The 20,544-nt window shown below is 36.8% G+C and overlaps 1 protein-coding gene across 1 annotated transcript in view; it reads left to right on the plus strand.

Moving 5' to 3' along the window:
* Nucleotides 1-2,156: 2,156 nt before the first annotated feature.
* The window catches only part of LOC141506931 (amine oxidase [flavin-containing] B), a 126,912-nt gene continuing 108,524 nt past the window's right edge, over nucleotides 2,157-20,544 (plus strand). The window contains exon 1 of the mRNA XM_074214143.1: nucleotides 2,157-2,410. Coding sequence (XP_074070244.1) covers nucleotides 2,362-2,410 — 49 coding nt within the window. The 5' untranslated portion in view covers nucleotides 2,157-2,361. The remainder of the gene's footprint in view (nucleotides 2,411-20,544) is intronic.

Consider the following 20,544-nt stretch of genomic DNA (forward strand, 5'->3'; position numbering starts at 1 on the left):
CTCAATTTTTGAGTCATGATTCTTCTTCTTTGTCTGAAGTTCAAGAAAATAAGGCTAGAAAGGTCAATGGGAGTCAGGTTATTAATGGACTTGAAAATCAGGTTGGGGTGTTTTTGTCTTTTTATATATTTCATTTTATAAATTCATTATTGGGCTTGAAATCAATGAGAGGACATAACTTCTAATCCTTCCCTTAACACTTAATAATGTTGAGACTCAGGCAAGTCAACTTTTCCCAGACTCAATTTCATCATCTACAAAATGGGTATTTCATGGAGCTGTGTGAAGAAATGAGTTAATCTATACCATCAGATATTATAGGCAATATATTATAGTACAGAGCTGCCATTGGAGTTAAGAAACCTGAGTTCAAATCCTATCTCTAGTACCTTCTGACTTTATGATTCCTAGATAACTATTTTAACTTCTTTTGTTTAGTTATTTTTCAGTCATGTCTGACTCTTTGTTTCCCCCTTTGGGGTTTTCTTGGTAAACATACTGGAGTAATTTGCTATTTCCTTCTCCACCTCATTTTACAGATTAGGAAACTGAGGCAAATAGGATTAAAGGGTCTTGTCCAAGATCATCCAGGGAGGAAGTATCTGAAGTCATATCTGATCTCAGGGAGATCAGTTTTCCTCACTTGAAGCTTGGCACTGTGCCACCTAATTGCCCAAATTTAACTTCCCTAATTCATTTGCTTCCTAGTGCTCTAGACATCTAAGACTTTTTTTTGGTAGAGGTTTCAAACTTCCTTGGTAGGAGTTTCATCAGCTAGAAGTTACAAATACAAAATGAATTCACAAACCCAATTCTTTTTTCATATTCCTCAGAGCTTATGGGCACATAATGGGCACTTAGTAAATGTCTACTGCTTTTCTATTTTGTTGGCAGTGATTTACTGCTAGAGGTTTTTGAGGGAGGGAGCAATATGATCAGACATGCTTTAAGAAGACCCTTGGCACATAAATTGAAAGTGGTGAAAGGTGAAAGACAGGTCATTTAGCAAGACCATTAGCAGTACTTTAAGCCCAAGGTGATGAATTTGGGGAAGGTTGGTTTTGGGAGTAGAAGGAGATGGATTTGAGCTATGTTATGGGGTCAAAAAGGAAGATAGGATAAGATTTGTGTGGGCTTAAGTAAGAGAGTTCAGGCAGCTAGTGTCACAGTAGATAGAATTCAGTATTTGGAGTCAGGAAAACTCATCTTCAGGAGTTCAAGTCCACCTCAGATAATTTCTAGTAAAGTGACCCTGGGCAAGTCACTAAACACTCAGTTTCCTCATTTGTAAAATAAGCTGGAGAAGGTAAACCATTCCAGTATCTTTGTCAATAAAACCAACAAAGAGATAGGGAGGGGTTAGTGATTAAACAACAACTACAAGTAAAGAAGAGAGAAGAATTGAGGATAACCTTGAATTTACAAACTTGTGTGCCCGAGAAGATAAGGTTTCCCCCAAAGAAAACAGAGAAATTTGGGAGATGGGAAGGAGGAGGATAATGAGTTCCTTTTTCAAACATTTTGAGTTTGAGATGCTTTGGGGAAATTCAGGAGGTATCCTAGAGGAAGTTGATGGTATTAGATTTCAGGAGAAAATAGGACGGGATAGGTTAGGAGTAAGGAGCAGGGAGAAAGGAATAGGTTAAAGATCTGGTGGTAGAATTTGGGAGTTTATGACCAATCATTTTTCGTCTTCTGTCTCCTATATAAAGATGGCTGCAGGCAAATTCTAAATTAAGCTTCCCCCATTCTTTCAAGCTTTTCTCTTCTTTTCCTGTCTCCTCATTTCCATATACCACAAACACTAAAAGGAAAAACAAAGTAGAATAGGGTTAGCTGAGATTAACTGATGCAGTACTGAAACCACATTGAAAACTATTTTTGCTTGTAATTGGAAACTAATAAAATGACAAAAAAAAAAGTAAAGTTGGGATCATTCAACTCTCGGGGCTTCCACTTCTGCGTCCAATACCTCCAATTGACCTCTTCTGGATAATTTCAGTCCAAATCGGAGTTCCTTTTCCTCTAGTCTGGCACCAGGAAGCTTTGGGGTGTGTGCGTAAAATGGGGAGTGAGGAAAGGGGGTGGTCTTTGAACATCGGGCGCAGATTTGGGATTAGGATAGAAGGGGAAGGAAAGAGAGGGTGGTGGCTGTGGCCCCACCTCCCTCCTAATCAATCTACTTCTCTCAGGGTTCTTAGCATATTAGCGGGCGGAGCAGTGTCTGAGCCCTTTGGAGCAGCTATATATACGGTCAAGGGCTCGGAGCCCAAGAAACCTTGTGGAGAGAAACGTGAGCCAGAGGTTAGAGACAGGCAGAGAAACAGCTGAGGTCGCAGCCTCGTAAGGGAAGCGTGCACCATGAGCACCAACAAATACGATGTGATCGTGGTGGGCGGAGGAATCTCAGGTCAGTTGGGGGGGGGGGGGGGGTTGTTGCCCGCTTGCTTGTTCCCTTATTCTTTTTGACTCTGTCTCTAAGACTGAGATTGAATCTAATGTATTGGACAGAGAGGTGGGGAAGTGGCCCGCGGGAGGAAGGGGAGAGATGAGGGGGTGAAGACTGAAGGACTGCCCTAGGGATTTTTGCAGACCTGCAGACCTGAGGATCGGGGAAGCTTCTTTCCAACTTTTGCGATCCCAGACTCTGGTGACTTGTTCTCTCCGCGCCTCTCTCTTTTCACCAATTCTTGGGAAAGAACAAATTAGGTCATTCAAGGGATTATGGAGTAGGAATGCAAAATTTTAAATACAGAGCTTTTGTCAACTCTTTTGGAGATCTCAGCTAGGGAGGGTGAGGAATAACGCAATTCCGATACCCTCCAGGCCCAGCCAGAAACTAATACATGCCCTGGCACCTCACCCTGTGCCCCACTTTCCTCCTTGCCACCATTCGATGAAAATTTCCTCTTGGGTCGTGGCTGTGGCTCCTGAATTTTAATGGGAGAGGGAAGAAGGCAAATCAAATTGTCAGTTGTTTCAGTGGCTGGAGGTGGTGGAAGGAGGGTTGGGAGGTGGCGAGGAGGCCGGGTGGTGGAGTTACATTCCAAGCCAAACTCTGTTTTCCTGATTTGTTCTGGTTGTTTCCAGGTAAAGCTACTTTGGGGAGCTGTGGGTGTGGAAGGGAGAGCCCAGAGTTCCCACACTAGAAACAAATCTGCAAGACTTGGCATAATGTGCTGATATATTTGTATTGAGAAGCAGTGTGGATTTAGTGTAATAGTGAAGAGGTATATATTTTGTTCAGAGACTATTCACCTTGGTGTCAAAAGATCTGAGTCAGTCTCAGGTCAAGTCCCAATATCAACTTTCGAATTCAATTTCTCCATCTTTGGTACAATCCTCTTAGGGTTTTTGGGATGATCAAATGAATATGAAAATCCCTTGTGAACTGAATGAGAATCAACATCTTTGCTCAGATCTTGTAGGAGGTTTCTTGCATCTTAAAGCAAGTTATGTGTTCTTTATACAGTCTGACTCAAAAACAAAACTGTGGCCAAAGGATTAAATCTTTGATTGAGATAAATATAAAATGGGAGCATTACAAAAATCTTAGAATTTTACTAAATGACCTTTCAAATCAGCAAACCTACAAAACATCTACTCTTGGGTTGTAAATATAAGACACTGTCCTTGAATTAGTCTAATATTTGTATCAGCTTTAAATACTGATAATTATGCAATACATATTGCATGATAAGAGTCTAAAGAGATCCCAGACAAAGTGCAGTGCAAAGTCCCTGGGGGGGAGGTCCTTTCAATCAATCAATCAATAAATAAACATTTTTAACTACTTACTTTGGACCTGGCAGTGTGTTAAGTTCTGGGGAAGGGGGGAATGGAGGAGGGGAGCATCTAGCTGAAAGTAGTAAGGGGACACAGAGGTACTTTTCAATGTAATTTTCAACTCTAACGATTTATGGTTAAGGAGTTAGAATGACTATCTGAGGCATTCAGTACTTTCTAAAGATGTTCCTTCCCTGTATTAATTTTTTCTAGTGAACTTGAAAGAATTTTGCTACTCAGGAACCCTAATAATAGCATACTGTCTGATTTAGCCTGAATTTGGCAGAAGTCAAAAAAGACTTTTTTGTTCTTTGATGTCCAGTGATAGAATTAGCAGACAAAATCTAAAGACTAGGGCAAATAGGAGGAAATTCATGGGGAATGGTGAAAGGGATTGTCATACTTGTTGATAATTTCATTGACAGATGAGGATAGCAGGCTTTACGATAGTCTTTGAATGCCAGGCAAATTAATTTTAATTTCACATGCTAGGGGGAAAAACAAACTTTTGAGAAAGATGGTTATAGTCCCTTAAAATGAAGTGCTGTATTCTAAGTTGGGGTTCTGACCAATCCAAGGGCCCTAATTCAAATAGCAGCAGTGATCACTGAAACCAGGAATGAACCATATCATATTAAACCATTGTGTTGGAAGAACTGGCCGAGGCAGCAGAGGTAATGTTCCTCAGAAGAAAGGACCAGGAAAGGCTTCTTGAAGATGGGATTTTAACTAAGACTTGAAAGAAGCCAGGAGGTGAGGAGAGGAGAGTATTCCAAGTTTGGGGGATAATCAGTGAAAAGACCCAGCTCACAATTTGGAATATTGTGTGAGGAACAGCAAGGAGGACAGTGTCAGTGGGACCACAGAGTACCTAAAAGAGAGTAGAGAATAAGAAAACTGAAAGGGATCAAGTTGTGAAAGGTTTTAAAAACCAAACAAATGATTTGATGTATAATTCTAGGAAGCTACTGAACTTTATCAAGTAGGGACAGATCATAGTCAAATTTGTTCTTTAAGAGTATCACTAGTGGCTGAGTAATGGCAACTGGAGCAAACTGGTCAAACAAGTTTAATTTTAAAGTAAGGGAAACAATTTACAAGCAATCAAAAGTTACAGATACTTCTAGATACCTTTCATTGATGAGGATAGGGAATAACTCTTTAGTCAACTACTACATCTAGCAGAAGAAGAATTTGGGGCCACAATAGAGCTTTTTTTACCCATAGTCTGGAGGACAAAATCCTGTTCCAGATAATTATCTAATTTAGGGTTAGATGAAAATGAATTAAGACAGAATAGAAAATAAGCTAAGGAGGCAAGGTCATTGTTTTCTATCCACCTAGGATCAGTCCTATCTTTATTCTGCTTCACTATCACAAGCAAAGTCTAGTTGTTTTGATGCTCCCTATGTTTAGAATTTGATTTCTCCCCTTTCGCTCCCCTACTAAAAATTCTCATACTTTTGGTCTTATGGTACCCTTATACTATAATCTTGTACTAGATCTGTCTTACTATTCAGTGTCACATAGCTACTAAGTGCCTAAAGCAAGATTCAAACTTTGGACTTTCTGATTCCAGGCCCTATACACGATTGACTACACCACATAGCTGCTTAAATGAAGAACAAATAATGCTTAAGCAAGTATCTGATTTTAATGCAACCCAAGATTGCAATAGACTTTTCTAACTGTTGCTTCACACTGTAGTAGTACCCTAAAATTACTAGATCTTTTTTTCACATGACCTATACTCTAACTTTACATCTCCTTCTGATTTCTGGTGATATGAGTTTTGGGGACCTATGTCTGTTTTTTATATTAATTCCTATTTATTAAATTTTATCTTATTAGATTATACATTATTTTAATATCATTAGTGAACCCAATTGATATTTTTAAAAGAATATGAGCTTACTCTTCTCTGTTAGGATCAAACCAGAAGATTACTTATTACTATATAATCCTAAGCAGATGATTAAGTGAAACAATCAATAAACATTGATTACTATGTATAATTTTTAATAATCAGCGATAACACGTACTGAAGATTTTCACACTATCTCTAAAGTGTATTCTCCTTCCATTTTAATGACTCCTCATATCCCTTCCTCACAGTGAATGTTTGTTCTTCAATATGTTCTCAATTCCTTTCTTCTTCTCTTTCTCTATTCTCTCCCTTGTGAATCTTGTTCACGTCTGTTGTTTGAACAATAGGATGTTAGGCTTTAAACTAAAAGAGCAGTGGTAGAGTCCACTCTTTTTCCCTCTAAGGAAGACATAGAAACCTTTTCTGATGACTCCCAGTGAAGCCTATAGAGCCTATAGTAGAGAGAAGTTTCCCAACCATATGACCAGCGCAAAGTCTAGCAGCAATCATAAGACAAGAGGACTCCGTCAAATAGTCCCCCATGTGAGACTACCAGGGATGCCTTGTCTATGTGCCCAGCAGAGAGTTCACATCTCACAAATCCAGAGAGATGATAGTAGTGTAATAACTTTACCAAGAAGAGTGCCTCAATATTGATCTTACAAGATGCCATACCATTATATGTCTGTAAGTATAATTCTCTGTACTGACCACAAATTTACAGAGGCAGCCAGATGGTACAAAGGATAGAGCCCTAGTTTTGGAGTCAGGAAGACCTAAGTTTAAAATCTGACCTTAGACACTTACTAGCTATGTGACTCTGGGAAGTCCCTATGTCACAGTTTCTCCAACTATAAAATGGGGATTGGGATAACTCCCAGGATTGTTTTGAGAAAGAAATAACAATATTTGCAAAGCACTTAGAATAATATCTGGAACATTGTAGGGACTTTATTCATTCCCTTCTCCATGTGTATATACTCTTCCCATTGATATTGTGTAGTTAGAGAAGACCTTGCTTCAGGTTTATAAAAAAAAAATTATCACTACTTTTTTTTACTATTCTACTTCAGTAAATGCCTATGTATTGAACTATTTGTATACTCTGGCTGACTGTTTGAGCTGTTCTTTTATTTGTTTGTTTTTTTCTTGAAAGGTTACAAAATTGATAAGGAGCTTTGATTGATCCAGGAATGCTGAGGCTACCCCTCCCTTGACTTCAACATCCTGATATAATCTCTAACTTTATTGACAAGGTTTCTTTGTTCTTAAGGAGATAAAAAAGACACCCTATAAAATTGGACTCTTAAGATGGGGCAGATATGTTCCCCAAGCAAGTGAAATCTATACCTGACCTACTGCCTAACTCCATTTGGAAATGAAGGGTAGCTATCATCAATCTAAGCTAAATGCACTAGTATGCCTGTTGAATATCTTTTCTGTGTTATGACTAAGTAAGATTCCTTTTGTGAACTGTTGATTGGTCTCCAAGTGCCTCATGTCTTTCCAAACTGTAATCTAAGCCTCAAGATGACCCACCCCTTACAACTAGCAAACATGAATATCTTACTGGGAACTTGAGAACTATGATTTAAAGGGAAAGCAGATCCACAGAGTGCCTTAAGCCTGGAAGAGCCTTACTTGGGAATCCACTCTGAAAGTTGGAGGCTGCCTCCAAATACTACATAACTATAGTTTAATAGAAAAACTAAGAAACAGTATTGTTTTTCCTTTGCTTGGAAACAGAGGAAGGTTGTGGGGCAATATCTGTCTAGAGGTTACAAAATATGGAAGGCTATAATATGTTAGAACTGTTTAGTTGTTCCTTCTTATTTTTACAGATAAGAAAGCCAGGTCTCTTGAGAGGCTAGGTGGCTTGTCTGAAATAACTCAGCTCAGCTTGTTTTAATGCTTACTGAGGAAGCATAGAATCACCTCAATAGGAAGTGGAGTTTGGAAAACAAAGCTAGATAAAATTATATGTCTGAGCAATAATTAATAATTAAAATGATCTTTTGCCTATTTTACAGTCTCTATTTCCTGTATACTTTTCACTAAAGAATGAAAATTAGATCCATCTTAGACCTCAGATATTAATATCTTAAACAAATAGGATGTACAGTTTTGTCAATCAGCAAGAAAAAATAGATTTCAAGGAATTAAGAATTTGTTAAAGAGATAAAAGTATATGTAAAATGATGATGAACAATACAAAACAGAACAAAATTAAGTGTTAAATTGTATGATGTATATGGTGAGTAGTATACAAATTTGGAATTAGGAGACCAGAATTCAAATTCTTATTTTACTAATTATTACTTATGTGTCTTTGGATTCAGAGGTAATAATTAGATAATCCCTCAATAGCATTTGCTGCCAGATTTTTTTTTATGTAAAATGAGGCGATAGACCTAGAAGACATCCACAATCTTTTCCATCTCTAAAAATATGATACAATTTTTATGATTACTCTTACTGGGTAAAGTGTTTCCAAGAGTTGGGATCTAGTCTGGGTCCAAAGAATAAGAAGAATTAGGAAAAGTAAAGAGATAGGTTGGAAGAATCTACCACTCCAAAAAAAAAACCCACAACAGGTATTATTGTTGAATTGTTTCAATCATATCCAACTCTTCCATAACCCCATTTGGGATTTTTTTGGCAAAGATACCAAAGTGGTTTGTTATTTTCTTCTACATTCCCTCATTTTACAGATGAAAAACTGAGGCCTTGACCAGGATCAGAAACTATTAAATGTCTGAGTTTGAGTTTGAACTTAAGGTCCTGCTGATTAGAGCTAACACTCTAATCACCCTAGCAGTGCCTAAACAAATAGTGAAGCTCTAATAGGCTAGAGGCACTATGTAAAAGGATATCAGTGCAAAGAATTGAAACCATTCTTATTTGCAAGGAATTTACTTTTTAAAAGTCTAGACAAGTATATTTACTAATATGTACAGTTTAAATTTAAAGCAAACAAATAAACATGTATGTAAAGTAGTCAAATGCAAGGTAATTTTATGGAAGAGCATTAGCATTTTATGATAGGAAAGGTATCATGCAGGTTTTGGAACTATACCTTAAGGAAAGAAAGTGACTCCATGAGGAAGAAGTAAGGAGAGAATACAATGTAAATATGGGAGTACAGTGAGAGAAAAGATGTGGGAATGAGAGATAGAGTGAGGAGCTTGACTAGGATCCCAAAGGTGAGTAATGCCCAAAGAAAGTGGAAAGATAAATTATAGGTGGCTTGTATGGGGCTTTAAAAACTAAAAAAAGAAAACTTTATGGTTCATCCTGGTAGAAAATATGAAAATATGGAACTGATTGAGTAGGAAAATCAATTAATATGTTTAAGAAAGATTACTTTGGCAGCAGTGTATGGAATGGACTGGAGGGAGATTAGCAGGGAAACTGTTGTAATAATTTGGATTAGAGTAGATTAAGGCAGTTACTGTGTGAATGGAGAGAAAGGGATGGATGTGAGAAATGTGTGAAATTAGAAAGAGCAAAGTTTGGCAATTTATTGGAAACATGGAATGAGAGAAAAAATAGATTTCAAGGAATTAAGAATTTGTTAAAGAGATAAAAGTAATTTATGTGAAATGATGATGAACAGTACAAAACAGAAGAAAATTAAATGTTAAATTGTATGATATATATGGTGAGTAGTGTACAAATATAGGATATATACAAACACAGGATAATACTGTGCTGATGATTCTGTTAAATTGGTTCATTTTGGAAGCCCCAGAGTTGTCCAGCCTGAGAAGATTTGTGCTTTTTTTTTGGGGGGGGGGGATTCTCATATTGATGAGATTTGATTTAAGTTATGAACTATTTTTAGGGAAGTGAGTATGGACATAGTAAAGAATTTATAATAAAGTGACATGCAAAAGTGGATATGTCCAGATTATAATGCCAGCCAAAGGAGATTGTCTTTTACATGGTAGAAAATAAGCAATCTAAAAATAATTGAGCCGTAGAATATTAAATGCAGTTATTATAATTATAAGCCAATACCAAATAATAAATAGTATTAATCCTTAAAACAATTTCATGGAACCCAGAATAAAGAATCTCTAACTTGGAACAATATTTTCATTTTAGGAAGCTGTTGTAGTTAGCAACTAGAGATAAGTGGAAGGATGGGATATTGTGGGAAGGGAAGATTATAGATCATGTAGTCAGAAAGAGAAATCACATAAATTACTGAGGCAAATCTGTCATGTAGACAATTCATGGAAGTGATGGAAAACTGCAATTTTCTAGACATCTGCTAGAATGCTTTTTGTGTATATATAAAAAAAGACCAGCTAAGAAATAAGTGATTTGGCTTAAAACTTTGAACCTTAAGAAGGAGGAAGAAGCAAGGACAATTCTTTTCTGAATATGCCTCTGGAAAATAGAGAATTTGCTTAAAAAGTATTGTTCAGTGGATAAAGCACTGGCCTTGGAGTCAGGAGTACCTGGGTTCAAATCCTGTCTCAGACACTTAATAATTACCTAGCTGTGTGGCCTTGGGCAAGCCACTTAACCCCATTGCCTTGCAAAGACCTAAAGAAAAAAAAAGTATTGTTCAAAAGTGATTGTGATATCTTGGAGTTTAAGATAGATTTGGCAATTCAATTTAATAAACATTTACTAGTTGTGTAATAGAAATTATCGTGTTATGTAAAAAAAGATAAGGGAAATGTCTTAGGTTCATGGATTTCATAGACTTGGAAAGATGAAATTTCAAAAAGTTTAAACAAGGGTTAAATAGAATTTTATAGTCCAAGTTTCTACAGGGGAAGTGACATTAAGAGGAATTGGATTTTCTTTCATAAAAAAAATAAATGTCATTGATCGTTTCACAATACCTCTCTGTCCTAATAGTTTCAAAGTTAACAACTGCAGTAACTGAAGAAATGGAGGTATCCCGCACCAGAAATACTGAAATTAAGAGGACAAATGAAAAAGTAATCAATTTTGTTTTTTTCCATCTTTGCCAATCTTTTTTTAAAAAACTGTATTTTAATTTTTGTTTTTGCTTACTTTTTAATTCAGAATAGCCTCCCAACCACACATTAGAGAAGATCAACATTTGATATGGATATTTATGTAAAAGTGTATAAAACATACTTCAATATAGCAGCTTTTTCCTCTGGAAATAGATAGCATCTTCCTTCTTAGGTTCTTCTTTTCCTTCTTCTTAGGGTCTATGAAGTTGCTTTGAATTTTCATATTACTTAGAATAGTTTAGTTATTCACAGTTAACTATTCAAGCAATATTGCTATCACTGAATAAAATGTTCTCTTGGGTTTTCATTTCACTCTTCTTTATTTCATGGGAGGATTTCCATGTTTTTCTAAAAATCAATCTGCTCATCATTTCTTTTAGCACAGTAGAATTCCATCACAAACACAGACTACAATTTAGCTGTTCCAAAAATGACGGGGATCCACTCAGTTTCTAGTTCTTTACTACCATAAAGAAAGCTGCTATAAGTATTTTAGGACATATAGTTTTTTTATATTGTTTTCCCCTGATCACCTGGGAACCAGACTTAATAGCAGTATTGTTGAGTCAAAGGATATTCAGTTTTATAACTCTTTAGGCATAATTCCAGATTGCTCTCCAAAATGGTTGGATCAGTTCACAGTTCTGCCAAGAGTACATCAGTGTCCCATTTTTTTCACATGTCCTCCAACATTTGTTATTTTTTCTTATCATTTGAACCAATCTGATAGGTGTGAGATGGTATTTCAAAATTGTTTTAATTCACATCTCTCTAATCAATAATGATTTAGAGCATTTTTATAGGACTATATATATATATCTTATTCTTCTACAACTGCCCTTTGCAATTTCCTTTAACCACTTAGCAATCGGGGAATTACTAATATTTTTAAATTTACTAATAAATTTCTCACAGTTCTCTATATATTTGAGATATAAGGTCTTTATCCAAAAATCTATGTATAAAAATTCCTCCCAATTTTCTGCTTTCCTTCTAATCCTGGAAACTTTATTTTATTTGTACAAAACTTTAATTTAACATTATCAAAATTATTCCATTTTCTTTCTCATAATGCTCTCTATCTTATGTTAATTCATAAATTATTCTCCTATCAGTAAATTAGTAAATCTGATAGGTAATATGTTCCATGTTTTAATCTTCTTCTATATTTCCCTGTAAGTCTAGGTTTTATATTCATTTTGACCTTATCTTGGTAAATGCTATAAAATCTATTCTATTTCAATGATTGACCATTCTGTTTCTTATCTAGTACCATATAGGTTTGATAATTACTGCTTTATAATACAATTTAACATCTAGCAGTGCTAGAATGCCTTTCTTTATTTTAATTCTTTTGACATTCTTCATCTTTTGTTCTTCCAAGTGGATTTTGTTATTTTTTTCTAGTTGGATAATACACACACACACACACACACACACACACACACATATATGTATATATATATACATATATATATATATGTATATATATATATATATAGGTGATTGATCGATTCTGTTTTAGACCTATTGTCTTTGTGATGCCTCTAGGACTTCCAGGTGAGTATGTCAAAGCAGGAAGCTGTCAATACAAGACAAGAACACAAATGAGGTCCCGATATATAGATGAGAACCATCTGTAAAGAGATGATAAGTCTAATCAGTAGAAACTGATGTGATAACCAAAAGAAAGAGTGCAGAAAATCTTCAGAAGAGAGGGAAAAGGAGACCAAAACAGTGACCTAGGATAGATCTTTGTTGAAGTACAGGGACCTGTGAAACACGGCCTTGAACCAAAAGAGATCAAGAAGAATCAGCTTATCAGACAAGAAAATCCACAATAGAGTGGTATCAGAAAAACCCAGGGAGGTAAGCCTCAGAAAGCTAGGTGATCAATAGTGTTAGATGCTGCAGATATGAGCAATTTGAAAAGACTTTGAAGGGCTCAGTTTCACTCGAGTGGAAGACTTGGAAAATTAGCCTATAAGGCATTAAGAAATGAAGTAAAGGGGGCAGCTAGGTGGCACAGTGTATAAAGCACCAGCCCTGGAGTCAGGAGTACCTGGGTTCAAATCCGGTCTCAGACACTTAATAATTACCTAGCTGTGTGGCCTTGGGCAAACCACTTAATCCCATTTGCCTTGCAAAAATCTAAAAAAAAAAAAGTGAAATAAGGAGGTAAAAATGTAGAAGCAATGATCATAAATTTTTCTTAGAAATTTGACTATGATATAGGATTATTATAATTTGAGGGGATGATAAGAGGTTTTTTTTTAAAAAAAATTTATGACTGAGAGAGATCTGGGTAAATTCCTAAGTAGCAGAGAAACAACTAATATATAAGGAAAAGTTGAAAATATAGGAGTGAGAAAATTAAGGCAAGTTCTGAGAGGAAATGAGGGTAGGCAATCAAGGATTTAATTATGACCACAAGGACTACCTTATCCTTTGAGACAAGAGTAAAGGAAGAGAGAGTGGAGGATTATACATTATTCACAGGGAACTCATTGACCAGTTTAGATTTTTAAGAGATAAAAGATAGAAGATAGAAATGAGGGAAGTTAACTGAAGATGAACAAAAATAGAGTTCCTATAAGAATAATGTCAGGATAGATAAAACTTACTAAGGACAACAAAACAAAAGGAGTCTAAAAAAAAACTATTTGGGGGTGGGAAGATGGTTACAAAATGAATAGGACCGTGGGACATCTAGGTGGCACAGTGGATGATGGTACAATGGCCCTGAATCAGGAGAACTTGAGCTCAAATGTGGCCTCAGAAACTTTAATTACCTAGCTGTGTGACCTTGGGCAAGTCACTTAACCCCTTTACCTTACCAAAAAAAAACAAAACAAAAAAGAATGAATAGGGCTTCAGGTAAGTATTACAGAAGAAGTGATAATAATGGATAACGTAGAGAAGGCAGAATTATTCAAATCTTATCTTCTGTTTTACATAAAAGGGGAGTTATACTTAGAAGAACTTGATTATTTTAATATTTTAAGGCTTTGTAATTTCATCAGTGGTGTAATGCTTCTACCAATGTGAGTCACAACCTTTATGCAGCTTAGTCAATTTTATGTTGTTTAATGAGACAAGAAGTCAAATTTAATGCAACTTCAGAGAAAAATAGATTTCTCTTAAAGCTTAATTATATAAAACAAGGAAAGAATAACAAGCTGAGCATGCAATTAAAGTAACTAGGAAGTACTCAAATTTTAAATCCTATACAAGAAAAAAAAAGAAATCTAGAAATTAGAGGAGAAATGAAGAAGCTTGAAATTGTTTTGTACCTATAAAATGATTTAAAAAATCATAACTAAGCACTGGAAATTTGAAATGACTAAATTGATAAACAATTAACCAAACATAAAATAAGGGAAGAAAATAAAATTATCAAAAAATTACAAGGTAAATGTATAACTGAAGAAGAAATTAGAAGAATCATCACTTTCTGATGACTATTTACAATACCCAAACCAACAAAACAAGCTGTGCCCATCTTAGAGAAATTGGGCAATACATAAATTAATTGCCCAGAATACCCCTCCTTGAATAGATGCATATTGCAAGTCAAATCTCAGAAAAAAAAAATTGAACAAGACCTAAATGAATTGTCCAGAATTCCCCTCCTTGAATAGATGCATATTTCAGGTGAATACTGTCAAACGTTTAAAAACCAATTGGTTCTTGCTTACAAAAATTCTTCTAAGAAATAGAAAAAGGAAGAAATCTGTTAATATCTTTTTCAGGACAAATGTTTTTCTGATACCCAGAATAGGGAGAAACAAAACAAAGATAACTGTTGCCAATTCTTACTAAAGAATATTGATATAAAAATGTTAAATAAAATTCTTGCAAAAAAAACTTCAGCAATATGTCCTGAAATTAATGTGTTATGCCAAATTGCATTATTTAAATGATTTAATGGTAAGAGAATAATTTACATTAAGTTATCTAGAGAAAAGTTTTAAAATATACATAATTCAATAACTGCAGAAAATCCTTTGATAAAATATATTCCGCATTTATGTTAAAACCCTAAAAAGAATAGACATTGAAGGTATCTTCTTTAATATGATCAAAAATAATAAAACAAGTCGAGTCCTGGCACTACTTGTGATGGAGAAATACCAGAAAAATTCCAGGTCAAAGCAGGAGTTATTTTCCAGCTCAAAACAGGAGTTATCCAATCTTAGTGTTTAAATATTTTCCTAGAAATGTAGACTTGAGGAAGAAGTGAGCTGATGGGTTTTTTTTAATTAGTCATTTTGACTTAAATCTTTACATTTTTTTCTTTACTCTGAAAAAGAAGATGATCTTAATGAGGAGAAAATCTGGTATTTGGGGTTCAAATTCTGACTATGACTACCTCTGTTACTTGAACCTCAGTGTTCCAGCTGTTAAAATAAGGAGCTTGACCCTTGCTGAAATAAAATTGGCTGTGGAGTTAGGGGACCTGGGTTCAAAGCTCACTTGTATTACTTATTACATAGGACTAATTAAAAATGTCGAACTTGAGAAGCTTGCCTCATTTTAGAGGAAAAAATTTAGGCCATTCACCATGAACTCACTTTTCCCTCTTCATTATTTTCTTTTTTGTTGTTGTTGTTGATTTATGCAAGGCAAAATGGGGTTAAGTGGCTTGCCCAAGGCCACACAGCTAGGTAATTATTAAGTGTCAAACCAGATTTGAACCCTGGTACTACTGACTCCAGGGCCGGTGCTTTATCCACTGTGCCACCTAGCCACCCCTCTTCATAATTTTCTATCAATAAAGTGTCTTTTACCACTTTCTTCTCCTTCACCTGTTTCACATGATGGAGTGGTCTTATTCCTCACCAAGACAAACCACTCTTACTTGCTCAAGTTAGTTAACCCATTCATTTCATCCCATTTCCTTCAATAGATTGTTCCATTCTTATTTTCAGTCTCTCCCTTTCCACTGGTTTATTTCCTATCCTGTACAAGCATGCCCATGTCTCCCTTATCCTGAAAAATCTTTACTTGAGCTTTCATCCCTGCCATCCTATTTTTTCTTACTTTTTCTAGTTAAACTCTTTGGAAAAAACTGTCTACAGGTTCCCCCCATTTTCTCTCCTTTTACACTCTTCTTAACCCTTTGATCTGGTTTCTGACTTATCATGCAAGCTTCTTTCTCCAAAATCACAAATAATCTCTTAGTTGACTAATTCAATGGCCTTGTCTCCTTGACCTCTCTGCTGCCTTTGATTCCGTTGATCACTCTCTCTTCTTTCTAGGTTTTTAGGATATCACTCTCTCTTGGTTTTCCTCCTATCTAATCAGTCCTCCTTTAGTATGCTGTCCAGATCAATTTTAGGAGCAAATGTCTTTTAATTTCATGGATGCAAATACTTTCTGCTGTGATCTTTGTGTTCAAATATGTAAAATATGACACAGTTTTTTTCCTTCCTCATTTATTTGTCAGGATATTCTGTGACCAGTTGCCATGATCTCAGGCTTTTTGATGTTTAAGCTTCAAGTCAGCTGAAGGAGTAGTCCTTCATCCTCAACAAGAAGTTTCTTAATTTTTCTTCATTTTCTGCTATCAGCGTAGTATTGTCTGCATATCTGAGACTGCTGATTTTTCTCTTGGCAACCTCATGATATACTTTATCTATTAGTTAAATAAGGTGACAATATATAGCCTTGTCATACTTCTTTTCTCATTTAAACCAGTCAGTTGTTGCATATTTGGTCCTAAGTGTTGCATACTTTTATTCAACTAGAATAAAGTATCTAGCAATAGTGGATAAAGTGCTGGACTTGAAGACCTGGAGTTAGGATTCTGTCTCAAATATTATTAGCTGTGTGACCCTGAACAAGTTCCTTAATTTCTCTCAGCCTTACTTTCTCCATTTGGAAAATGGAGATAATAATATCTCACATGGTTGATGTAAGGTCCCAATGAGATATTTTAAACAGTTTTGTAAAACTTAAAGTATTTTGCAGGCGCTAGATAGCTAGTATTTTTATTTCTCCATTTTGCAATAATCTACAGAACATTAAACATAAAAGAACAGTTGCAAGACAACATCTTGACACAATACTGCTTTTATATGGACTCCACTGAATTATATATGGAGGTCACTTCATGTGAAACCCACTCACTTGTAAGGGTTTGTTTCCCTTTCTCTAAGATAAAAAGATTGTACCAGAAAATCTTAAGGTCAGTTTCATTCTGAAAATCCCAAGATTTTTAGATAAACAAAGTGATCTAATAATCAAATATCTAACAGCTGGTTTTAAGACCATTTAGATAAGGCATCTAGATGAGATGAACTTCTTTTACCACAAACAATGCAGCTTCTGATCAATGTTTCTCTAAAATTGTGTTTTCTGTAGCTTGTATATGTTCTGTGTTTGATTTTCTTTCCATTTATAGAAGGAAAATATTGATTGCTTAATTAAGATAATCTTTTTATGTAATGTCAGTTAACTGCAGACCCACTATTATTCTCAAAGGCATGGTAATAGTAATGAATGTTCACAAAAGGTCTTATAACCCAAATAAGCTATAATTTTTATGAAATATAGCATAGCCTGTGTGACAGTTGTTTCTGTGTAGGAGAAAAGCAAACAAGACTGTGAAATTGTGTTTGGGAGAAAGGTAAACTAACTGTTCAAACTTTCTTCCTTTCAAAACAAATCGAAATGGATGAAATTCAAACAACTTGCTAAAGTGTATTCAGGGTACTAGGACTTTCAGTCTAACTCTGTTTCTTTCATGATAAATATTATTCAGTTTTATGCTTCTCAGGATGTTAGGTTAAAGCTAACATTTCCTTTTCATTAAAAGTGTCCAACAAATGTGCTGTATTCATCTGAAAATAGTTGGCACCACACTCTAGACTGCATTATTAAAAATAGAATTTCTTTGAAAGGGAAAAAAGGTGTGTGTGTGTGTGTGTGTGTGTGTGTGTACTAAATGTAATTACATAAAATTATTGCAAATACATTTATTATTAAAATGAAATGTTTTTATATTTCAGTTCAAAGGCATTGGTTCTATACAATTTTATCACCACTTTTCTCTTTTCAATTGCCACAAAGATATAGGGGAGAGGGGAGTTTTGATAAGAATGAATAAAACAGGGGCGGAGCCAAGATGGCCACAAGAAGGGATCCAGTCTTAGGAGCTCTCTGATAAAGCTCATCAGCTAAGGACTCTAACTAAACTTTCCAGAGACAGAACCCACAAAGGGACCCAGTGAGGCAGTTCTCCTACTCAAGGTAACCTGGAAAAGAGCAGAAAGGCTCTGCTCCCCAGGGTCGGAGGGGTGGCCTGCCAGAGCAAAAGAACTTCAACCTCCCGGAGGCAGCCCCAGGGCCCTGGGAGCTGCAGCTCACAGCGGCTCACAGCGGCTCACAGCAGCGGGGGAGTCTCCTGAGCTGCACCCCGGGGAGCACTGGGCACAAAGTGGGGGAACAGTGGGGGACCTCTGCCAGACCAAGCACTTGGAGCCCAGCCCTCAGGGCACACAGAGTGCAGCTTGGTCTTTCTGCAGCCCAGACCCAGAAACAAAAGCAGGCGGAGCTGGTAAGCAGGAACCCCCAGGGCATGAGCCCCCAGGGCATGAGCCCATTGAGCTGAGGGACGGGAGTGAAGAGAGAGACTACAGAGCTCTGTCCTCTGCCCCTGGAACAGGACTCTGGGGCTCTGAACACATTCAGATCCTGATCCCAGTCTAGGCCCCCCCCCCCCCATAGAACAGCAGCCCACCCCCACCTCATCCCTGTGGCAGAGGGGGGCGCTTATGGTCATTCACAGACCAGGAGGGAGGACAGAGCCTCAAACACTGAGACCCTTATGGGAGTGCCCCAAAAGCTCAGGAAGCACCCCCAAAACCAGGCCCAGGCTGGGAAAATGAGCAAGCAGAGAAACAAAAGGAAGACTATTGAGAAATATTTTGCAAATGAGCCCAAGAAGGATCAAAATACTCAGTCTGAAGATGAGGAAGCACAAGCTCCTGCATCTAAAGACTCCCAAGAAAAACAGAAATTGGGCTCAGGCTATGACAGAGCTCAAAAAAGACTTTGAAAATCAAATGAGGGAGTTGGAAGAAAAACTGGGAAAAGAAAGGAGAGATATGCAAGAAAAACATGAAAATGAAGTCAGCAGCTTAGTCAAGGAAATCCAAAAAAATGCTGAAGAAAATAGCATGCTAAAAACCAGCTTAGGTCAAATGGACAAAACAGTTCAAAAAGTTATTGAGGAGAAGAATGCTTTAAAAAGCAAAATTGGCCAGATGGAAAAAGAGATAAGAAAACTCTCTGAGGAGAACAAATCCTTCAGACAAAGAATAGAATTCAGGGAGATTGATGAATTTACCAGAAATCAGGAATCAATACTTCAAAACAAAAAAAAATGAAAAATTAGAAGAAAATGTGAAATATCTCATTGAAAAAACAACTGATATGGAAAACAGACTTAGGAAAGATAATTTAAAAATTATTGGAATATCTGAAAGTCATGATCAGGAAAAGAGCCTTGACATCATTTTCAAAGAATTACTACAGGAAAATTGCCCTGATATTCTAGAAGCAGAGGGCAAAATAGAAATGGAGAGAATCCACCGATCCCCCAGTGAAAGAGATCCCAAAAACCAACCCCTAGGAATATTATAGCCAAGTTCCAGAACTCCCACGTCAAAGAGAAAATATTACAAGCAGCCAGAAGGACACAGTTCAAATATCATGGAGCTGCAGTCAGGATCACACAGGACTTAGCAGCAGCTACATTGGAAGCTCATAGGGCTTGGAATACAATATACCGGAAGGCAAAAGAGATTAGAATGCAGCCAAGAATGAACTACCCAGCAAGGCTGAATATCCTCTTCCAGGGAAAAAGATGGACTTTCAATGAACCAGGGGAATTTCAAATGTTCCTTTTGGAATGGCCAGAGCTGAATAGAAGGTTTGATCTTCAGATACAGGACTCAGGTGAAGCATGGAGATTGGAGGAGAGGGGGGAAATATGAGGGACTTAATGAGGATGAACTGCATGTATTCCTGCATAGAAAAATGACACTGATAATACTCATATGAACCTTCTCAGTTAATAGAGCAGGTAGAAGGAGTTTTTATAGTTGAAGCACAGGAGAAAGCTGAATTCGAAGATAAAATATGGTGTAAAAATGGAGTCAATAGAAAAAAAGGGAAATGGAATGGGAGAAAGAAAAAGGAGAGGGGGAATAGTCCAAGATATTTCACATAAGATTTTTTTTTTTTATTACAATGAGCTATTGCAATGATATGGAAGGGGGGGGAGGCAAGGGGGAATGAGGGAACCTTTGCTCTCATCAGAGATGGCTAGGAGAGGAAACGGCATATATACTCAATGGGGTATAGACATCTGGAGTAAGAAGGAGGGGGGGAGCAGGGGGAAGGGGTGGGGATGTGAATAAAGGAGGAGAGGATGGACCATGGGGGGAGAGTGGCCAGATATAACACATTTTCTTTCTTACTTCTTGCAAGGGGCTGGGATTGGAAGGCCTGCCCAGGACCATGGGGCCAGGTAGATGCTGGGCTTAAGGGCTGATATGGGGGCTCAGGGCTTCTTGGCCCCAGGACCTGGGATCTGTAAGCTGAGCTAGTCAACGACCCTACAGCAGAGTCAGAGTGAAAGCAGAGAGAAAATAGAGTACATGGTAGTGGAGAAATAAGAAATGAGGGAGTTGCAATCAGCAATGGCAACATTGGAAAAATATGGAAGTAACTTTTGTGATGGACTTATCATAAAGAATGAGATCCACCCATGACAGAGTTGTTGGTGTTGGAAAAAAGACTCAAGCACATTTTTTGTTATTATTATTTGGGGGAGGGTGTAGGGCAAGTGGGGCTGGGTGGCCTGCCTGGGGCCACATAGCA

Source organism: Macrotis lagotis, chromosome 1, assembly GCF_037893015.1.
Source record: "Macrotis lagotis isolate mMagLag1 chromosome 1, bilby.v1.9.chrom.fasta, whole genome shotgun sequence".
NCBI classification, from domain to species: domain Eukaryota; kingdom Metazoa; phylum Chordata; class Mammalia; order Peramelemorphia; family Peramelidae; genus Macrotis; species Macrotis lagotis.